The sequence below is a fragment of the Chanodichthys erythropterus genome, chromosome 23 (assembly GCF_024489055.1).
Source record: "Chanodichthys erythropterus isolate Z2021 chromosome 23, ASM2448905v1, whole genome shotgun sequence".
NCBI lineage: Eukaryota > Metazoa > Chordata > Actinopteri > Cypriniformes > Xenocyprididae > Chanodichthys > Chanodichthys erythropterus.
In genome coordinates, this window is record NC_090243.1 from 2,620,080 (window position 1) to 2,642,877 (window position 22,798).

The 22,798-nt window shown below is 36.2% G+C and overlaps 2 protein-coding genes across 2 annotated transcripts; both read left to right on the forward strand.

Moving 5' to 3' along the window:
• The first annotated feature begins 163 nt into the window (after positions 1–163).
• On the forward strand, positions 164–13,647 carry fen1 (flap structure-specific endonuclease 1). Its single transcript, XM_067377625.1, has 12 exons — positions 164–382; positions 606–715; positions 813–915; positions 2,312–2,414; positions 3,709–3,772; positions 3,851–3,960; positions 4,714–4,850; positions 4,961–5,027; positions 5,134–5,265; positions 9,266–9,417; positions 13,223–13,337; positions 13,432–13,647. The coding sequence occupies exons 2-12, from the start codon at positions 634–636 to the stop codon at positions 13,507–13,509; spliced, it is 1,143 nt and encodes a 380-aa protein (XP_067233726.1). The 5' UTR covers positions 164–382; positions 606–633; the 3' UTR covers positions 13,510–13,647.
• A 4,811-nt stretch (positions 13,648–18,458) lies between these two features.
• LOC137014373 (B-cell receptor CD22-like) lies at positions 18,459–21,911 on the forward strand. The gene is made up of 7 exons (XM_067378657.1): positions 18,459–18,517; positions 18,623–18,991; positions 20,372–20,689; positions 20,777–21,040; positions 21,176–21,272; positions 21,406–21,457; positions 21,637–21,911. Exons 1-7 carry the CDS (start codon positions 18,463–18,465, stop codon positions 21,847–21,849), a joined length of 1,368 nt encoding a protein of 455 aa, XP_067234758.1. The 5' UTR covers positions 18,459–18,462; the 3' UTR covers positions 21,850–21,911.
• The last annotated feature ends 887 nt before the right edge of the window (positions 21,912–22,798 follow it).

The following is a 22,798-nucleotide window of genomic DNA, read 5'->3' on the forward strand; positions in this document are numbered from 1 at the left end:
CAGCGCAACACCTGCACCAGTTTCAAAAACTCTCGGCTTCTTTAATTCACAACTTTTAAGTGTGGGTTCAATAAAAGAAAACGCTTATCGTGCACGTTAGGAAGTGATAAACATTACCAGGAACATCGGTGTCATTTCTTCCTTCTCGTTGATGTGTCGCCAGTCCTGACTAATCGACCGACATGCATGTTCTGTTGTTCTTCCTTGCGAAGGCTGAACTAGACCATTTTGATTAACCGATTCAATCGTCCATGATAAGAATTCGATTATTTATGCCTTTATTTAGAATTCGCGCGAAATTGACGACGCGCTTCCTCGTGGTGGCGTTTGTATGTGTATGACTGAAAAGCGAGACGTTAAGAATAAGATACACATTTTATTGGTAAGTTGTCTGTTATTTCTGCGTTTTGCAGTTTGTTAAGTGTTGTTACATAAATGCTGCGCGTGCATAAGCCGCTTTGGGACATGCTTGCGCGATTTTAAGCTTTGTTTTGAAGCCTGAAGTTTTTTTCCTCCATTCTTTAGTATGTATGAGCTGCTCTGTGTCGGTCTTTGTTTTGCATTTTGTTTTATTTTATCCCCTTTTTGGATTTTAATTCCTTTAGATTCCTCATAATAGCACAGTTGGTCACTATGGGAATTCACGGTCTTGCAAAGCTCATTGCTGATCACGCGCCTTCAGCCATCAAGGAGCAGGACATCAAGAACTACTTTGGTAAGGCCTCCTATAATTTAAATGAGATTATGGTTAATATTCCAAGAAATACCAAGTAAAATGTGTGTATTTATTTTTGTATTATATACGCATGCAGGAAGGAAGATTGCTATTGATGCGTCTATGTGCATCTACCAGTTTTTGATCGCTGTGAGACAGGACGGTAATGTTTTGCAAAATGAGGATGGAGAGACGACTAGGTATGTAGTGATGTCTATTATCATTTGTCCATAACTGAAATGTAAAATAAATTTAAAGATTTTTTTTTTTTTTAATGCAACTTGCAGCTGGGCAGCAGTAGTACTTTACTAAAAGGGGAAAAAATCGTAAATAGTCATCAAATGGGCCCTCAAGAGTCAAAGCAGTGGTTTCTGAAAATTAAAATAAAATCATTAGTTTAGCTTACTTGGATAATAATATTAAAGGGTAAGACCAGATGTTTTATCAGGCTATTATTATTTTTGCATTTAGATATGTGTGGCAGAAGGCCGTGCCATGTTAAAGAAAGATACTGTATGAGGTTTGGGGTTTTCCTCTTGAAGTCTGGACCATTTTATATTTAGCTTAAAATAAGTATCTACTAAAAACAAAAAACATCCATAATACATTTCAAAGTATGAGTTGTCTGTCTTTGCAATCTACATTTAATCTCCCTGTTATAACATTGTTCGTTATGAAATGTTCTTAATATGCTGATTAAAGGGTTAGTTCACCCAAAAATAAAAATTCTGTCATTAATTACTCACCCTTTAGTTGTTCCACACCTGTAAAACCTTCGTTCCTCTTCAGAACACAAAGTAAGATATATTTGAACAAATCTGATGGCTCAGTGAGGCCTGCATTGACAGCAAGATAATTTACACTATTAATGCCCAGAAAACAACTACAGACATATTTAAGATGAATTTAGTTCATGTGACTACAGTGACGAGAATACTTTTTGTGTGCCAAAAAACGACTTTATTTAACAATATCTAGTGATGGGCGATTTCAAAACACTGCTTCATGAAGCTTTACGAATCTTTTGTTTCGAATCAGTGGTTTGGAGCGCGTATCAAACTGCCAAAGTCACTTGATTTCAGTAAACGAGGCTTCATTAAGTCATAAGTGTTTCATAATTTCAATGGTTCACCACTGGGGGGCATGACTTTAGTAGTTTGATGTAAACACGGAAGCTGCACTGCATGGAAGCTGCAGGTCAACTGCATATGAGAACAGTTCAAATGTTAAAGTTTTTTTTTTTTTTTTTGCACAAAGTATTCATATACCTCAAAGTATTCTCTTTGCTTCATAACATTAAGGTTGAACCACTGTAGTAATGTTACTATTTTAACTATATCTTTACTACCTTTCTGGACCTCAAAAGGAGCAATGACGTTGCTGCCATTGAGTGCTTCAGAAACCCTCGGGTTTCATCAAAGAATATCTTAATTTGTGTTCTGAAGATGAATGAAGGTGTTATGGGTTTGGGGCGACATGGAACTGGACTGTGGTCCACTATTTGAGGATCCCTGGTGTAGATTCTGAATTTATTACCATGTGCGACTTTACGTTTGCATGATCATAACTTTCATACATGTGTCCTTGTCTCCGCAGCCACCTCATGGGCATGTTCTACAGGACCATCCGAATGCTGGAGAGCGGCATCAAGCCGGTTTATGTGTTTGATGGGAAGCCCCCTCAGCTGAAATCAGGAGAGGTGCATCAGATGCACAATCACTCTAAAGAAAATTGTCAATATTTACTCATACTTATGCCATTCCAAACCTTTTTTTTTTTTTTTTTAATTTAAGAATTTTAGATTTTGGGATGAACTGTCTTCATCCATAAAATACTGAATTATTATTTGCAGAAGTGCATACTTATGTACTCTATAAACAAATCTACAATAATAAAAAAAAAACCTGGAAGCTGCGGTTGCCAGAAATTCACTGTAAAAAAAAAAATACTTGTGCCTGTACATTTCACAACTTATAACCTTATTTCAATCAGTGGTGTAATGTTAATATACCAAGCTGCTTAAAATATAAAAATCTGCTTTTAACCTTAAAATGTACTGATAAACTATAATACAAGTGGTTCAATAGGAAGCCACATGATGAATCGCAGATGCATAAAACATATTGGTCAGTACTCGTATATCGGTAAAACACAACACTAAAATAATGCGATAAATTGACTAAACATAAAATAAAACATAAAACACCCTAATGTAAATTACAGATCAAAATAAGAAGAAACTAAATAATTCATATAAAATTGTATGTGATGTCATGCAGGGACTTACTGTGCGTTCACACCGCCGCCGGCGAGAGCGTCAACATTCGCCTTGGCCGCCCTGCCAACAACGCTGTACTGTTCGTTCAAACCGCCGCTGACGGGAGGGTCAAAGCAGAGCCAAAGTAAATGACAAGTTGCGTCATAGCTCATTACCATAAAGTTAACCTGATTTCAACTCTCCTCGACGCTCTCACCGTCCAAGACGCGCCGCTCTCGCCGGAGCTCGCCGCCGGCTCTCATTGAAAATGAATGACTAGCGTCACTTTGATGCTCTCGCCGCCGGCGGTGTGAACACAGTTACAGGAATGTCCTTTTACTTTTTTTCTCTAAATTAAATTTAGATAAACGCTTGACAGTAATTTATAGTACAATAACAATTTTCACCGTTTGTTAAGGTGATCTAACTGCTTAACTAAGGTTTTTATTGTAGTCTTTTACTGTATTTCTGTAAAAAAAAAAAAAAAAAATTTGCAGTGTATGTTTTAAAGATAACATTATACAACAAGGTTTTTGCAAGGTTTAAGGTTGGGCCTGGGGCTGTTTAGTATACTAGTATTTACCAAAAAAATGCAAGGGTGTAGTTTTACATTTAAGCTAATTTAATTATTAACATTATTTAACATTTTCACATGATGTTTGAATTTGTCATTTTTATTAGATGAGTTATGGGATAAAATTTTTGATGGCAGATATTTTTATTTTTATTCTTGCAGCTGGAGAAGAGAGGCGAGAGAAGAGCAGAGGCTGAGAAGCTTCTAGCTCAGGCACAGGAAGCAGGTACAGACACTTTTAAAACAGCTTGTTTTCTTGAAAGTGATTCTTTAAAATAGATCCTAATACCAAATATTCTCACAGGTGAACAGGAGAACATTGACAAGTTCAGTAAGCGACTAGTGAAGGTCACCAAACAACACAACGAGGAATGCAAGAAGTTACTTACTCTAATGGGAGTCCCATACATTGAGGTACTGCCCCAGACACTGACTGCCAACTTTATAGAATTATAGAAATTAAAGCACATTATTATTAGGGCTCCCCCCTAGTAGTTGACTAACCATTCAACTAGAAGAGGCTTGGTCTACCAATATTTTTATTAGTCGGTTAGTCACAGAAAAAAAGTCATGCAGTCCGTGAGGGACGGATCGTTAACGGCAGGAAATCCAAATATTCGCCTATGATTCATTGACCTCAAATATGGCTTATCACTTGAAACATGTAAGTAGTAGCAGCTTTACAAGTCTGCTCGCTGTTTGGCTAGTGCTAGATAAATGTGCGCTATTAGCATATCCATGCTTGTGTGGAGAGCGCACTTACTGCATGACATACAGGCCCTGGTGCGATCACTTGCATTTAACTTAAAATACTCCATAATTTTGGTCATACGGATAGAGTAATGCAAACTGTAAAAGTGGGGTCTACTTTTATTGCTGTAAACTCACAATTACAGCAAAATGTTGTGCTTTTGTAAAATAATTACCGATATATAGCGTCATGTATGCGCTTGAGCACTGATTAGGCTATTTATGATATATAGGCAATTAAAGACTCATTATGATTTATGGCTTATTAATATAAATGCGTGATTAGTCGACTTACGGCTTAAATAAATGACTACTAGTCGACTGGAATAATCTTTAGTCGAGGGCAGTCGTAATTATTATATTATGCATATAATTATTTTGTGGATAAAAGCAGAATTGTATATATTTCATGTTAAGGCTCCATGTGAGGCTGAGGCAAGCTGTGCTGCTCTGGTGAAATCAGGGAAGGTTTATGCCACAGCAACCGAAGATATGGATGGTTTGACATTTGGAACGACAGTCCTGCTGAGGCATCTAACAGCCAGTGAAGCAAAGTATGTTTGGATACGCTTCATATCTGAAACTGTTTTTTGATATTATGGTGATGGAGATGTTTGGGCTTGCACAATTAACTGGTTCATATTTATTATTTTTTTCATCTTAGAAAGCTCCCCATCCAAGAGTTTCATTTCAGTCGTATTCTACAGGATATGGGTCTGACACATCAACAGGTGAGACTTTTGCTTTCAGTAAATCCTCTTATCTTTTGTATGTAAATATCTAGTAGTTTTAGCTCTTTCTAACTGTCATGTTTGTATGTTTTAATTTCTTCTTTAGTTTATTGACCTGTGTATCCTACTGGGCTGTGACTACTGTGGCACTATAAAAGGAATCGGACCCAAGAGGGCCATCGACCTCATTAAACAGCATGGCTCTATTGAAGAGATCCTTGAGAATATTGACCCAAATGTAAGTTTATTTACACCGTTTTTAAGGGTGTTTACTTATTGTTGAATGTCACATTGCAGGTCATGACATCTTCCAGATGGTACCCATATTAGTGATGCACCCTTTCAAATCTCACATCAAGGATCATGTACTTGCTGAATTGTGGTGCCCTCTAGTGGTCAGTGCATTGCTTAGTCAGAAAATAACTTTTGGCAACATGGCAAGTGTATTGAAATTTTGCCTGTAATTTTTCTCCCCATTTATTTGATCCTCCTGTTTGCGCATATATATATATATATATATATATATATATATATATATATATATATATATATATATATATATATATATATATATATATATATTTTTTTTTTTTTCTATCTTTGTTTAAAAAAGAAAAAAAGTTTTGATCCTTCCTTTGTCTCTCAGTAAAACTCAAAAATATTGCGAAGACCCATACATATACTGATTGGCTTCATCACTCTGTCTCCTCTCCACCAATAAGCTGGTGTGTGGTGGGCATTCTGGCGCAGTATGGCTTCTGTTATGTCATCCAGGTGGATGCTGCATGTTGGTGGTTGAGGAGATTCCCCTTCCATATATAACCAGAAAAGCACTATATAAATGTAACAAATTATTATTATTATTATTATTATTATTATTATTTTTATTATTATAGTGATTTTGTTCCTCATTATTTGTGAATGAATTTCTGGAGGAAAATACAAAAGTACACAATAAGTGGCAACTTTGTTACAACAGTTCAACTGCACATTATCACTAATATCTAATCAGCCAATCACATGGCAGCATTTAGGCATGGTGAAGATGATCTGCTGAAGTTCAAACTGAGCATCAGGAAAGAACGGGGATTTAAGTGCCTTTGAATGTGGCATTGCTTTTTGGTGCCAGACGGGCTGGTGAGTATTTCAGAAACTGCTGATCTAAAGGGATTTTCATGCACAACCATCTCTAGGGTTTGCAGAGACTGGTCCACAAATGAGAAAATATCCAATGAGCAGCAGTTCTGTGACATGCCTTGTTGATGCCAGATGTCAGAGGAGAATGTAACTCAAATAACCTCGTTACAACCGAGTTCTGCAGAAGAGCATCTCTGAACATACATGTTGAACCTTGAAGCACCGGTGCCACTACTTGTCACAATTCACCCAGGTTCACCAAAAGTGGACAATAGCCTACCAGAGCCTACCATGTCCATCCTTTTATGACCACAGAGTACCCATTTTCTGATGGCTACTTCAAGCAGGATAACACGGCATGTCACAGCTCAAATCATCTGGTTTCTTGAACTTGACAATGTCCATGTCTGAATATGAATATATATATATATATATATATATATATATATATATATATATATATATAAAATATATATAATATTAGGGATGTCCCAATCACGTTTTTTTGCCCTCGAGTCAGAGTCCGAGTCATTTGATTGAGTATCTGCCGATACAGAGTCCCGATCCGATACTTCTATAATAGCCTACATAAAAAAGAATAAAGAAGAGCGAAAAAACAGATCCAGGAGCAGTGCTTTTCAGTTTTTTCAGGTATCTAACAGTAATCATAAATTGTAATCAAATATAAAATATCACTGCATATTATCTTTACTGTATAAAATAAATAAAGATTAATCATTATTGAAGTTACAAAAACTATTCAGTAAAGAGCAGTGAGTGATTTCTTTGTTTTTTGTTTGTTTTAACATTAAAAACAGGCAGCAGGAATAGTTTTCCCTTTAAGACATGCACGATCTAGTTCATATACTCTTACACATGCGGCATGTGTATGCGGTGTCTTTCTCGACTAATATACGTTCACTTAAGACATAACCGACTATGTTTGCTAAGATACTCGCTAGGACGGCATGTTGACATAAGTTTTGTATGAATGTGGCCGCCAAAGCGCAAGACTTGAAAGAGAATTCAGTATTTGCGCGCTGACTGGAATAAAGGGGCGGTCACACTGCAATTTTCGTTCCATTGACTTCCATTCAAACGCATGCGAATGCGTCAGACCGGAAACGCAAGCTCGTGCGAAAAATTTCGCATTTCGCTGCGTTCCAAAGTTCAAGTTTGGTGAACTCTGACCTGCGAATTCGCATCACGTGAAGACGTGCGACCAGTTAAAAGATCGATTCGTCACGGCATGACCTCTTGGCTGAATTAAAAGAATTATATTTTTGCAGTAAAGTCGAGTAGGTTCTGTATTTTTACATTTTAAATTTATTGCTTTAAGTTATGTGTTGAATTCATGTTTATAAAAAAGACGCTGTAAACCGTGACGTCATATCACGACCGTTACAGCATCCGAATAAATTTCGCACGTTCAAATTCTAGTGTGACCGCGGCTTAAGCGTGTGCGCGCTACGGATGAGCGCACACAAATCTTCTCACAGCGCGTGCGAGTTTTCTTTCGCGTCTTGTTTTTGAAGGTTTAAGTCAGCAAGGCTTAAATGAGTTCATTTAAACACAGACAGCAACGTGTGCTGTTCAGGTCTCACCTGCGCTCGCGCGCTATCAACACCCGGGTGATGACGGCGTAAATGACTGGACATTACAGCAGACGGCACTCTCAGTTAACAGTTTACAAAGAGTGACTGTTTTGTCCACGCTTTCTGATTATCGTTGTTGTAACGCTTTGTCCATGTTGCTATTTTAAACAAACCATATTAACCAATAGATGCATCGTCATTCGAGATGGACCGCGGTGCAAGTGCGTACCGAACCGTAAGTGGTGAACCGTACGGTTAGATTTTTTTTTACCGAGAACCGTTGCACCCCTAATACATATATATCCGAGTCCTGATCGGGAGGTAACGTCCGATTCCGATCGAGTCTGAAACCACGTGATCGGGCCCGATTTCCGATCACGTGATCGGATCTGGACATCCCTATATAATATAATTATATATATATATATATTAAAAAAAATTGAATTATCTTGTTTCTTGTCACACAGACAGCTTTTTACAAAGATAGCATAGTTAAACTTTTTTAACACGTCAATAAATAATTTATGACAGAAGTTATGGGCTGGCAGTGATGCTTTGTACATTATTGATCAGTTTCTGTAAAAAAAAAAAAAAAAAAAAAATTACCGCTTGGGCGGTAATAGGTGGGCTCTAACCAATGAGATGTCACTGGCACACTATTCCCACCCACTACCAAAGGAACTAGCCAGCAGCAGCAGCTTCTGCTTCTTAAAGTAGAATAATTCTGAACAAATCTTAATAATCTTTATAGAAAAATCAAATAATTTCATTTTAATGTAGAACAATTCTACATTGGCCAAGCAACAGTGAGTTGGCCACCTACACACACCTTTAAGGTGCATCAAATACACTGTGCATCCATTGATATCATTTGGAGTAGTGCGCTCACTGGAAATCTGCTAAACTTGGCTTTTAACTCAGGCCACTGGTAGTAATTTGTTAGATTTAATTTGCCAGTGACCATCATAAACTTTTAGGGGCAATTTACATGACAGTTTTTAACTAAACTTTTTGAGTTTTGGCCATTCATTTACATGACAACGATGTTTTGGGGGGGCTGAAAACAAACTTTTAAAAACTGGTTTCAAAGTGCAGGTTTTTGAATACGAAACCGTTATCTCAGTGTAAAGATTAAAAACATGAATTTGAGAAAACGGTGACGTCATGCTTATATTACGTGTTCAGTGTTGGGTGCCGTAGTGTTTCTTTAAGTGTAATTGCCAACTACTGGCCTGCCATGCGTAATACAGTGTTTTATGACAGTGTTTGTCATTTTTGTGGATCCATGTGAAAGGGGATTGTTTTGACAACATTGTCTCCTGTATGCAAAAAATGCAAAGGAAAAGCTTTTGTTTAGTACATTGTTGTGTAAACCTACTTTATTTAAAATTTTGCTTTATTCACAATGTAGAAGGTTGTTAAACAACCAACAAAGGCTCAATGTAGTGCTTAAAGACAGTTTAAGTTGGTTTACAACATATTGTTTGTGTTTGGTTTGTGCTGCAGAAGCACCCAGCTCCAGAGGACTGGCTGTATAAAGAGGCTCGGGGTCTGTTCTTGGAGCCTGAGGTTGTGGACGGCCCATCTGTCGATCTGAAGTGGAATGAACCTGACGAGGAAGGACTAATTCAGTTCATGTGTGCTGAAAAACAATTCAGGTACAAACAAGCTAAAATCTTTACAAATACTTCTTTCTGTCAAAAGGGTGCAGGATGCTGCAGTGACTCCTAAAACATGCCAGTCTCAAACTGCTAATGTCAAAAAAGTCAGTTTAAAATAAAATTATTTACTAGTTACACTTTATTTGGTAATACTTTATTAACAGTGTCCTTGTTACATGTTACAGGTAGTTATTGTTATAGTAATTACTATAAATTCTGCATAATTACATGTAGGGCTTGATAAAGATGTCCCAATTCTGATTCACAAGACCTCAATTCGATTCGATTTTCGGTTCAGTGATTTCAGTGATTCAATTTTCAGTGTCCCCACTACAAAAAAATAAAAAATAAAAATAATAATATTAAGTTGTTTTTGTTTTTTGAACCATGTATCCCTGTATTGTAATAAGGTTATGACACCAAAATTTTAAATACCAGTGAAATTATTCTCAATTCCAATTTCGATGCCGCAGCTAAAACTAATATAAATTTCAAAGATTATTAAAGTTATTACAAGTTAAAAGTCATTTAATAAAAAAAGAAATTAAACTACAAGCAATGGCACAAATAAATAAATACAATAGAACAAAGATACAAGTGAAATAATCAGTGCTTTTAATGTTTTTCAGGTAGGTCTAACAGTAGTTTTCAGGTAAATAAATTGAGTGAAGTAATCAAATGTAAAATAACACTACAAATTAAATAAAGGATAACAAAATAAAAAAAAAAGTGAAGAGCAGTGAGCATAAGGAGACATTTTATTCAATTTATAATTTGCATGCTGTCTGAGAGTGCAGATTTCTGTGCGCACACAAAACTTCTCGCACAATGTGCGAGTTCTCTTAAACTGTTTATGTTGGCAAGGCTTGAAGACGCATGCAAATGACTTGCATGACCATACAGCATTGGCATAATCGGGACAGTGACTCTGCCTTCAACTGCCTGGAACGTCTTTTAAGCTGAAAGGCACATCTGCATCTGCCATGTTAAGCATTGAATAAATGACTGGGTCCAAGCTGTAACATCGAGCAAGGCAAATAAGAGGATGACATCTAGTGGAGAAGACTAGTAATAAGATTAACGTCAATCAGATTATTGTCAAGGATCTGTGAGGGAGGACTCAAACGCAGGATGAGTTTTACAGGTTTATTGACAAGACTTAGGAATATAGAGGATGAGGAGGTGAACACAGTCCATATGGTAGGAAGGGGGTGAGGCACAAAGACAAGCACGCTGAGGGATCAGCCACTGAGATCAGCCCATGTAGAAAGCAGGCCGGTGAACATTGGCAGGTGCGCAGTATGAGGCCCAAGATGTAGCGGGAGCCAGACAGGGTCAAAACAGTAGAAGTAGTTAGAACCCTCAGATACGATCAGGCACTGAACCAGTCTTGCTGCTTGAACCCTCAGATACGATCAGGCACTGAACCAGTCTTGCTGCTTGAACCCTCAGATACGATCAGGCACTGAACCAGTCTTGCTGCTTGAACCCTCAGATACGATCAGGCACTGAGCCAGTCTTGCTGCTTGAACCCTCAGATACGATCAGGCACTGAGCCAGTCTTGCTGATTGAACCCTCAGATACGATCAGGCACTGAGCCAGTCTTGCTGCTTGAACCCTCAGATACGATCAGGCACTGAACCAGTCTTGCTGCTTGAACCCTCAGATACGATCAGGCACTGAACCAGTCTTGCTGCTTGAACCCTCAGATACGATCAGGCACTGAACCAGCCTTGCTGCTTGAACCCTCAGATACGATCAGGCACTGAACCAGCCTTGCTGCTTGAACCCTCAGATACGATCAGGCACTGAACCAGTCTTGCTGCTTGAACCCTCAGATACGATCAGGCACTGAACCAGTCTTGCTGCTTGAACCCTCAGATACGATCAGGCACTGAACCAGTCTTGCTGCTTGGCGGGGAGAAATAGCAGCCACAGGGATCCTCAGACAGTAGGACAAGACAGGTGGTTAGATGGTCTGGAACAGGGAAGACAACAATGACAAAATGGATACAAGAATCTCCAACACAAAGACACTATGAGCTTAGGTGAACAAAAGACTAGAACACAAGCACGAAGCTTAACAAACTGGCAAAGACATGAGGGAAAGAGTGCACAATATAAAGGAGGCAAAGAACACGAGGAACAGGTGACAACACTTAGACTAACGAGGACTCAACGAAAGGGAGCAGGGAAGATAGGGAACAGGTGAGAACACTAACAAACAAACAAGGACTGAACAATAGGCTTGTTTGAGATGAGCAAATTCTGCGCAGAACCGATCATCGATGATCACCGCGAGATGCATGCCGGTTAGAAATGTGTCCGAGGGTGGGCCGCCTTGCTCTGTCATGCCAACGTGTGTCAAAAACCTCTCGCGAGTGCGAGGCGGACGTGTCGGATTCTGCAGTCGAGCGCAGTTGCTCTCCACCGACTGCGCTGACCAAAAGCACGATGGGAAACGACTTGCTGACGACACAGCTTAAAGCTTATTGGTTTAAACAACCATGATGTATTGATCTGATTTAAAATGTTTGATTTTAAAACTCTAATATCATGTTTTTATGTGTAAAAATAATGTGTGAATATTCCCAAACTCTCTGAAACAGTGATCTCTCTATGGGTTATGCGAACGTTGTCATTTATAAAAAAATATATAAAAACATGTCTATAATTAAAGTAAAAATGATTGATACACACATCTTTCGAATGGAAATAAATAACAAGTACTTTGGGTGTATTGTCCATTATGTTTATTTTCATATAAAAGCAACAGAACTTAAATTACATCCAGTTTATCAGCAACACAGCGCACGAGTGTGAATCCCGCGATATCCGCCTTTGAATAGAGAATTGTCCGTGTTGCCTGCACTTTTTCACTCCTCCCCTCACTGCAGCCGCCTACTCTCGGCTGAACTTCAGGCGAGGCTAGGCGCATCTCAAACAAGCCTAATGACTAGACCAGAGGGCGTGGTGACAAACAAGGAGGAGGGAACAGAGGAGCACATGGCAAACACAAACACAGACAAAGCCATGTGCTCAGACACAACATGAACATGGACACATTAAACAAAGACAAAGCAGACAGGGCTGTCAGGGCAGAACCCTGACAAATTATGGCCTGGTTTCACAGACAGGGTTTAGCCTAAGCCAGGATTAGGCCTTAGTTTTGGGCATTTAAAAACTTTTATAAACATTCACTAGGAAAAAAAAAAAAAAAACTGGTTTGCTTCTTGAAACAAAAAAATGGCACTCACATTAAGAGTTAGTAAGTTAAGTACTTAAATGTATAATTACACTGTAACATGGACACCCTAATATAAAGTAACCCTTTATTTTACGGTGTTGTTACAGTTTAATTACACACAGTACTGGGTAATATTAAACCAAACCCTAATTGTATAGTAAGTACATTTTAGAGTTGAAATAAATAATTGAAATTAACAAATTTCATGTGTGTAAATTTAAAAGCTATTACTTTATTCATAATATATCTAAATGACTACAAACCATTGCAGAAGCAGCTCTTGGTGGATGCCACATTAATGGCATATGAATATTAAATGGCTTGTACGCAAAGGTTGTGATGTATATTTGTGTATAAGATTTGATGATACTCTGGCAAAACATCTGCTCTGACACAAAAACCGGCACCGTTTTGGTGGAAAGGTAAGTGAAGTGAAGCCTGTTGTGCTGTAAGGTGTGAGATGGAACAAATAAAGGTATCATTGTTTTGTATTTGTGGCTGTGTTCTAACAGCAATAGAATGTTTGTCAGATTGTTGAATTTTTGTGTTGTCAGTGAGGATCGTATCCGCAATGGTTGTAAGAAGATCATGAAGAGTAGACAAGGGAGCACCCAGGGCAGGCTGGACACGTTCTTTACTGTAACCGGATCAATCTCTTCTAAGCGCAAGGTAGGGTGTAATGACTGGAACTAAAATGTATAACTGTTAAGATAATTGAATACTATAAGATAATTAAGTAAAACATTTTTTTTTTATTGTATAGGAGCCTGAAATAAAAGGATCTGCCAAGAAGAAACAGAAAACAAATGCTACACCAGGCAAATTTAAGAAGGGCAAATGAAAGTGATTTCAGACAGAGGTGTTCCGAGCTGGTCATGACCTTAACATTGATTTCATATTGACAAACAAAACATGAGAACATTACCTATAAGTATTTTAATAAATTTGGTGGAAATGTTTTAAATGCCCTGTTTTTCTGTTTTCTGTACTATCTTGAATAAAGATAACTATTTAATTATATTTGTTGTGTAGTTTGATTTGAAGAAATTCTGTCTTTGTTGAACTGAGCACTTCTCAGGTTTAAGATTTCTAAACAGGCTGATTAACATTAATATATTTGTTACCGCCTTACACTGTAAAACCCGATAAGTTCAGAATAGTCAATTGTAGAACCGATTACCTCAAAAAATGTAAGTAAAGCAACTCAAATTTTTAAAGTAAACAATAAGTAACAATTACATCAAACTAAATATTTTTTTTTATTTTATTTAATGTTTGTCCACTGTACTTAACTATTGTTTACCATATGTAATGTTTCTCATTTTTCAAATATTTTTGATGCAGTGGTTGTAAAACCCAATAAGTTCAGAATACTAAAAACATTTAAGTAAACAATTTAATTTAAATATTGAATAAATACCTAATCTTTACAGTTAAATGTTAGTTAGCAACAGCACACCAGCATGCGCTAATGTAACCATCAAAGAGACTATCACTATTTACTTGCATGAACTGTTAATCAACAAGCAGTATTTATTGCCTTGAAATTTTGCAGTCCATTCCCGACCTAACCACAGGCAATACATATATCACCACGTTGATAACCCAATAACACTTAAACATCACAGAAACGCATTTAAATACCAAAATAGCAGAACATTAAACAATAACACATCTTCCCCTATACTAATCTTGTGCAATATTTCAACATTTAATCTCCCTTACAGTGTGACACACAGCAAGCTGGGAACTTGAAATCTGCTCCAAATCAGTTTAGTCTTTAATAGATTCTTCTGATAACGTCTGTAACATCGGCAACGATGACGTCACTTTATATCACTCGGTAAACTTAAAAATGATTTAAGTATAAGGATTTACTCATGTTGAATTACACAAAAATAAATTCTTTTCTACAAAAACTAAATTCCTCATTCAGAAAATGTAATCGTTTTGAGTTGCATCAATGATTTAACAGACTTTAATTGCAATGTACTCAATCTTTATAAGTTAGTAGTACAGTTCGGGTTTACTGCAGGTTAAACCTATAAATTTTACCTACCTAGATCTCTAACCTATGGAAGCTTGTTTCCGCCACTGAGCAAAAAATAAAAAGTAAATAAGACTTTATCTCACAATTCTGACTTTTTCATAATTGTGAATTTATTTCTCAATTTTGGGGGAAAAAAGTCAGAATTGCAAGATGTAAACTTGCAATATTCTGTATTATTATATTATATAATTCATTTTCCATGGCAGAAACAAGCTTCCATACTAGCCACTATGCTACAATGCACTGTTATTTCAGAGCAGCAATCATAAACTCGGTATTAAAGCTTCTCTATTCTTTGCTGTTGGGTTGATAAACAGGTTTGCATGAGGAAGTGCAACAGACAATGTATTAATGTAGACAAAAAAAACCCTGTTACATGATATTCTAGTGCTGAAGTACGTAAAGGTTTTAAGTAAATGTAAAAGGTTATTTGATCGTGTATTTAGGTCAGTATCACCATAGAGTGCCTTATAACCCTCACAATACTCAATTATGGTTTTAATATTCCATTTGCTTTGTCTTAAAATAAAGACACTTAAGTATTATAAAAAATATATGGCTGAGATCCCACACATTTTTAGATAATTATGGGCCATTATTTGGAGCATAAACCATAAGATATGTCCACCCTGTCATGGACATGTATATTAGTGTTAAATGTTTTCATGGTAATATTAAGATGCAAATTATATTTTCTGAAATGTATGATGTCCCTTTCCTAAACAGGGTTATTGGTTTGCTTTCAAATTATAAATACATAAAGGATTCTATGTAAATTATGTTTTTAAAGAAACTTATACAATTCGCACATGCATTTTTTTTTTTTTATTTGAGAAAACTGTTATATTTGGATGCAGTTTTTTGCATGTTATTGCTCACACACACCTAGCTATTGAACACACTGAATTATATACAGGTGCTGGTCATATAATTAGAATATCATCAAAAAAGTTGATTTATTTCACTAATTCCATTCGAAAAGTGAAACTTGTATATTATATTTATTCATTACACACAGACTGATATATTTCAAAAATGTATTTCTTTTACTTTTGATGATTATAACTGACAACTAAGGAAAATCCCAAATTCAGTATCTCAGAAAATTAGTGAAATTTTGAAAAGGTTAAATATTGAAGACACCTGCTCTCTAATCAGCTAATTAACTCAAAACACCTGCAAAGGCCTTTAAATGGTCTCTTAGTCTAGTTCTGTAGGCTACACAACCATGGGGAAGGCTGCTGACTTGATAGTTGTCCAAAAGATGACCATTGACACCTTGCACAAGGAGGGCAAGACACAAAAGGTCATTGCAAAAGAGGCTGGCTGTTCACAAAGCTCTGTGTCCAAGCACATTAATAGAGAGGCGAAGGGAAGGAAAAGATGTGGTAGAAAAAAAGTGTACAAGCAATAGGGATAACCGCACTCTATAGAGGATTGTGAAACAAAACCCATTCAAGAATGTGGGGGAGATTTCTCAAAGAGTGGATTGCAGCTGGAGTCAGTGCTTCAAGAACCACTACGCACAGATATATGCAAGACATGGGTTTCAGCTGTCGCATTCCTTGTGTCAAGCCACTCTTGAACAACAGACAGCGTCAGAAGCGCCTAAAGACAAAAAGGACTGGACTGCCGCTGAGTGGTCCAAAGTTATGTTCTCTGATGAAAGTAAATTTTGCATTTCATTTGGAAATCAGGGTCCCAGAGACTGGAGGAATGGAGGAGAGGCACACAATCCACGTTGCTTGAGGTCCAGTGTAAAGTTTCCATAGTCAGTGATGGTTTGGGGTGCCATGTCATCTGCTGGTGTTGGTCCACTGTGTTTTCTGAGGTCCAAGGTCAACGCAGCTGTATACCAGGAAGTTTTAGAGCACCTCATGCTTCCTGCTGCTGACCAACTTTATGGAGATCCAGATTTCATTTTCCAACAGGACTTGGCACCTACACACAGTGCCAAAGCTACTAGTGCCTGGTTTAAGGACCATGGTATCCCTGTTCTTAATCGGCCAGCAAACTCGCCTGACCTTAACCCCATAGAAAATCTATGGGGTATTGTGAAGAGGAAGATGCGATTATGCCAGACCCAACAATGCAGAAGAGCTGAAGGCCACTATCAGAGCAACCTGGGCTCTCATAATACCTGAGCAGTGCCACAGACTGATCGACTCCATGCCACACCACATTGCTGCAGTAATTCAAAGTAATTCAGGCAAAAGGAGCCCCAACTAAGTATTGAGTGCTGTACATGCTCATACTTTTCATGTTCATACTTTTCAGTTGGCCAAGATTTCTAAAAATCCTTTATTTATATTGGTCTTAAGTAATATTCTGAGATACTGAATTTGGGATTTTCCTTAGTTCTCAGTTATAATCATCAAAATTAAAAGAAATAAACATTTGAAATATATCAGTCTGTGTGTAATGAATGAATATTATATACAAGTTTCACTTTTTGAATGGAATTAGTGAAATAAATAAACTTTTTGATGATATTCTAATTATATGACCAGCACCTGTATGATTGAATTATTTAAAATATTATTTTAAAATATCAAGAAGACAGGGTGGACCAGCACATGACGGGGTGGACACATAAAGCAGAACACACAAAGCATGACAAAATGACAATGAAAAATTTATTCAACTTCTATTTATACAACCCGTCACATATTCATTTTAGTTTAATTTAATTCATACTGATTCAATGCATCTTAAAGCTGCAGTCCATAACTTTTTTTTGGTTAAGAATTATCCTATCTCCTTACCGTAGCCCGATTCACAACAGCAAACTCAAACTAAGAAAATTTGTCAGTTGGAAAGTCACCAACTTACTTCAGCCGTTGAAATTCCCGCCACTGAAGAGACGTGCTGATGTCACTAAAGGGGATGGCCTTTTCTTAAAGGGACAAATTCCCCAATAGGACAGGGTGGACAACCATTCAAGGGACATGAAAAAACTTTTTTTTTTTATTAAATAAAAATATTTTATTTAATAATCTTTTAATAATTTTATTACCAAATAATCAGTACACTCAAACTGAGTAATCTCTTATTTAAAAAGAAATATTAATAGGAAAACTACATTTTTAAAATTTACAATATGATTTGACTATATTTTACTCTTATTCATATTTAATGAGCAGTGCATGGGACATAGCAAATAACACACATCTTATTATACAAAATCTAGAAAATGTATCTAAAGAGCCAAGTAATGCTTTTGTTATGAATATAGAAACTTAGCCTTATACAACACACCCTTTGATAGTCTTTTTTATGTTAATTTATCATGGCAAATTAGTTATTTATGTACAGGACACCAAAAGGCAGTGATATTGACCCATATGCATATTTTACAGAGTTGGGCATTTGGTTCATTTTAATGTGGTAATGTTAAATGCTTCTCCTGTTGAAAGTACACATGGGGAAAGAGTTAACCTCTGCATCATTACTCTGAAGACTAGTAGTCAGGTTTACAGAAATCCACAGTACTGTGAGGAAATAGTGCTGGACTTCTGCTTTACTCTGAATGAACGACTGACTGCTGTAGGTGAGGCTTCTTTATCATTTTCATGTGAGCACATTTCAGACTTTATCCAATGCATAAATAGTCGCATTAAATTATATTTCAGAGTTTACAACTTTTTAAGAGTCTTTGTCTATCAATAAAAGTGTGGCATTCCTGTAAATCATCTTTGTAGACTGGAAACTAATGCTTTCATGTTTGTACCTACAGCACTTGAGATGTCTGTCTTTCCTTTCATGGTTTTTCTGTTATTTCTGCTTGTGGTATCTTCAGGTGAGTCTAAAATGAAAAGGAAAAAAAAAGCTCTAGTATTGCACTAATGTGAAACAAAATATTATAAAGTGTTTTTGTATGTTTATATTGTTTTTCTGTTTTCAGAATCTAAATATAATGCAGAATTGCCCAGCAGAATAACGGCACTGAACGGCTCTTGTGTGCAGATGCCTTGTAGATTTAATGTGTCAGAGAACAATTTGACAAACACAGAAAGATTACTTGGCTTCTGGATAAAGAAGAACCATTCTCTGCAAAGCCTAGAGAGTTTGGTGGTTTTTAATGGAAGTTCAAACATCACCAATGGATTCAGTCATATAGAGATACTTGGAAATCTTAGTCAGCGTCAATGTACCACTGTTTTCTATGATATCATGAACAATCATTCAGACAACTACTATTTTAGGCTGGAAACAAAGCCATCAGATTGGAAATACACATATAGTGACAACCCCATCAACATTTCTGTCTCAGGTAAGTGGCTCTGTAAACTATATTGTTCTGTTATGCCATCAATATTATACTGTGATTGATTTATAATTTAATTCAAATTTATTTGTATAGTGCTTTTTTTTGGATAGCATCAAAGCAGCTTCACAGAAAATGCATGTCTACATTACAATTTAGTTATCAGAGGTGACTGTGTCCAAGTAATGTATTTTAGAAATGTACAAATACAAATCACAGTTAGCTGACATTATGTATTAATTTTAGGCAGAAAAAATAACTCATTATTGAGTAATTAATTGTATTAATTAATTAATTAATTATTACAAGTTGTGAACATGATTACAGTATATAGAATATTTAGGTAACACTTTGTGTCATTGTTACATGTACTTACTTTAGTAATAAGTATAAGTTATGCATAATTACATGCAACTAACCCTAAACCAAACCCTAATTCTAACCCTATAGTAAGTACATAGTTACTTTATATTACTCAGCAATTAAATACAATTACTGTAACCAAAATTTAGCTTTGGTGCTTAATCATGGGTTCCCCAATTATTGGTAATCTGTGTTGCATATCTCAATGAAATATATGATCATTCCTTAAATTAATTAAATGCCTTTAGTTGCAAGATGATTCAGTCATTAGTTTTTGTTTGTATTTGGGATTCTTCTCTTGTTTCTTGGCCTAAAAGTCCCCACAACAAAATACCTATGACAAAAAGAACTGTTAAATTACCAAAGACGGAACATTTAGTAATATTAATACTTCTCGTCAAATTAATAGTTTTCCATAATTGAGAGGAAGTATTTTGTTGTGGAAGCAAAATGGGCCCACAGACTACTGGAGTTTCACATGAGTTTTGTTTGTGAAATGTACCTGTATTGACATTGTAGTTCCAAGTACTAAATTAAAATAATACAATTAAGTGATTGTATTAAGAAAAGAACTTTTATACAAAAGTTCAATAAAGTAGAAGTTAAAACTGAGTAACTTGGACACAGTATTTACCTTTTACTAACAGTCTATTTTCACTCCAGAAAATAATTCCAAATTGAGTCATTGAAGAATCAACCATTGTGTTTCTTCAAGGATCAAACAGTGTTTTGTTCCTAAATAAATCAGTGTATTTAAGGGAAAAGGTTGAGTCAACAGTTCAGTGACTCATATCATACAGTTCGTTTCTGAATGTTGTCGCTTTTATTTTTGTAGTGCTTTATACAATAGAGACTGTTCCAAAGCAGCTTCACAGTCTTAAAGTAAAGTAATGCAATCAATGATGCAAACTTTAAATGAAATATAAATTCTGCTGTAAAGCATCTGTAGAAAAACAATAGTGTCATATTGTATCAATAGTCAATAGTGTATTTTTTTTTTTTTTTTTTTTTGGTGCCCTGTAGATGTACCTCAGCCTCTTATCTTTAAACCCACTGATCTGAAAGAAGTGATGGAGAACACAACAGTCAATCTGAGCTGCTCTGCTGAAGCCCCCTGCCCCAAACAACCTCCTACAATATCCTGGTCCAACATCCCTGAATCTGCCAACATTACAACACAGTTACAGGAGAAACCTGATAAAACCCAGTCAGTGTTTTCACACATGACCTTCAAAGCTTCATACATGGATCACAGAAAGAACATCTCCTGCACTGCTACATATCCAAGAAAAACATCTAATGACTCAACTGTGGAGAACACCATGATGCTACGAGTCCTGTGTAAGAGATTTGGAGTAGTTTTCATGTTCATATGTGTAATATTGTAGCATCTAGTTTATCTAAAGATGTTTCTATTTTGCCCTCAAGTTCCTCCAAAAGAAACTCGCATCACCATTGATCCATCTGCTTCAGTCTCTGTTGGCACTAATGTGACTTTGACCTGCAAAAGCAAAGCCAATCCATCAAAAAACATGAACTACACCTGGTACAAACGTGGACAGGAGAATCAGCTGGATTTTGGAGAACAACTGACCTTTACTGTAAATAGGATGAGTGGAGGCTGGTACTTCTGCAAAGCAAAGAATGAACATGGTTTTCAAATATCAGAAGAGATCCATCTGATTGTGGCAGGTGAGTCTATTTCTATGTACAGATACTAAACATAATCTGATGATCATCATAGGCAGCTCCAGTTTTATGATTGGTTTATGATTATTTTCACACAGCCTACTGACCAACTAATTTTGCTTTATTTTTTTCAATCAGGCTCTGCTTCATTAGAATCGCTGTCTTTGATCATTGGCTGTGTAGTAGGAGTTTCAGCATTTCTGTTGATATTTCTTCTGATAACACTTTTCCTCAGGTAAGCACAGTTAGATGGCGAATTGTATGGAATAGAACAATCAGACTTCAGAATAAATGAATTCTCATATGTCATTTCACTTTGAAACATATACTGGTGTTCTGTGTGTTTTATTAATTTCTTATTAATACAGAGAGCAAAGATTAAAGGCATCCACTATTAAGAAAACTGACATCTCAGATCAGGTATGTTTTACACTCTTTTAGCAGATCACATTAATGCCATTTCAAACAGGAATTGCCATAATAAGCTGATATAAATATGATGCATTTACTATAATGGTATATTATATTCAGAAACAAAAAACTGAGGAGAGTGGATCCACATAAACGGTCATTTATTATGTTTGCTCTTTCACGGTCAGGAAAAACAAGTGCAGATCAGCTCCATTTATACTAATGGTGCTTTTGTGTCGGGTGAAGAGCTGGAGATGCCAAAGGATGAGAATGATATAGTCCACTATGGAGAGATTAACTTCTCCACTCCCCAAACCAAAAGCACCACAGTGAAGAGCTCAGGACAAGAGACGATATATGCCGAGGTCAGAGGCCCAGAGAAGGAGATGAACCAGGATTAGTTTACATTAGAATAAATGGCTTGAGTGAACTGTGTAAATGTAGTATGCTTTATTGACTTGTCTTGTCTCATATGTGTACTGTCATTCAGTATGGAAATAAAACATTTAACAACCTATTACAATTTAAAATAACTGTGTATTATTTAAATATATTTGACAAAGTAATTTATTCCTGTGATGGCAAAGCTGAATTTTCAGCATCATTACTCCAGTCTTCAGTGTCACATGATCCTTCAGAAATCATTCTAATATGCCGATCTGCTGCTCAAGAAACATTTAATGTGTACAATTGTACAAAATATTTGTTTACAATATTTTTTTCAGGATTATTTGATGAATAGAAAGTTCAAAAGAACAGTGTTTATCTGAAATCTAATCTTTTGTAACATTATAAATGTCTTTACTGCCACTTTTGATTGATTTAATGCATCCTTGCTGAATAAAAGTATTCATTTCTTTCATTTCTTTTCAAAAAAAATAAAAATAAAAATTCTTACTGACCCCAAACTTTTGAACGGTAGTGTATAATGCTACAGAAGCTTTGTATTTCAGATAAATGCTGTTCTTTTGAACTTTCTATTCATCAAGGAATCCTGGAAAAAAAAGTACACAACTGTTTTCAACATTGAAAATAATCATAAATGTTTATTGAGCAGCAAATCAGCATATTAGAATGATTTATGAAGGATCATGTGACACTGAAGACTGGAGTAATGATGCTAAAAATTCAGCTTTGCATCACAGGAATAAATTACTTTGTCAAATATATTTAAATAGTACACAGTTATTTTAAATTGTAATAATATTTCACAATATTACTGTTTTTTTTACTGTATTTTTAACTAAATAAATGTAGCCTTGGTGAGCAGACGAAACTTCTTTTAAAAACATTAAAAATCTTAGTGGTTCCAAACTTTTGGACTGTACTGTATATATAAATTACTGTACA

Bases quoted from the DNA above. Each gene is read 5' to 3' on its own strand.
- fen1 (XM_067377625.1), top strand. From the start codon at position 634: ATGGGAATTCACGGTCTTGCAAAGCTCATTGCTGATCACGCGCCTTCA. The intron at 5,028-5,133 runs GTGAGACTTTTG...TTTCTTCTTTAG, and splicing joins TGGGTCTGACACATCAACAG to TTTATTGACCTGTGTATCCT. The intron at 13,338-13,431 runs GTAGGGTGTAAT...TTTATTGTATAG, and splicing joins CAATCTCTTCTAAGCGCAAG to GAGCCTGAAATAAAAGGATC.
- LOC137014373 (XM_067378657.1), top strand. From the start codon at position 18,463: ATGTCTGTCTTTCCTTTCATGGTTTTTCTGTTATTTCTGCTTGTGGTA. The intron at 18,992-20,371 runs GTAAGTGGCTCT...GGTGCCCTGTAG, and splicing joins CATCAACATTTCTGTCTCAG to ATGTACCTCAGCCTCTTATC. The intron at 20,690-20,776 runs GTAAGAGATTTG...TTTGCCCTCAAG, and splicing joins CATGATGCTACGAGTCCTGT to TTCCTCCAAAAGAAACTCGC.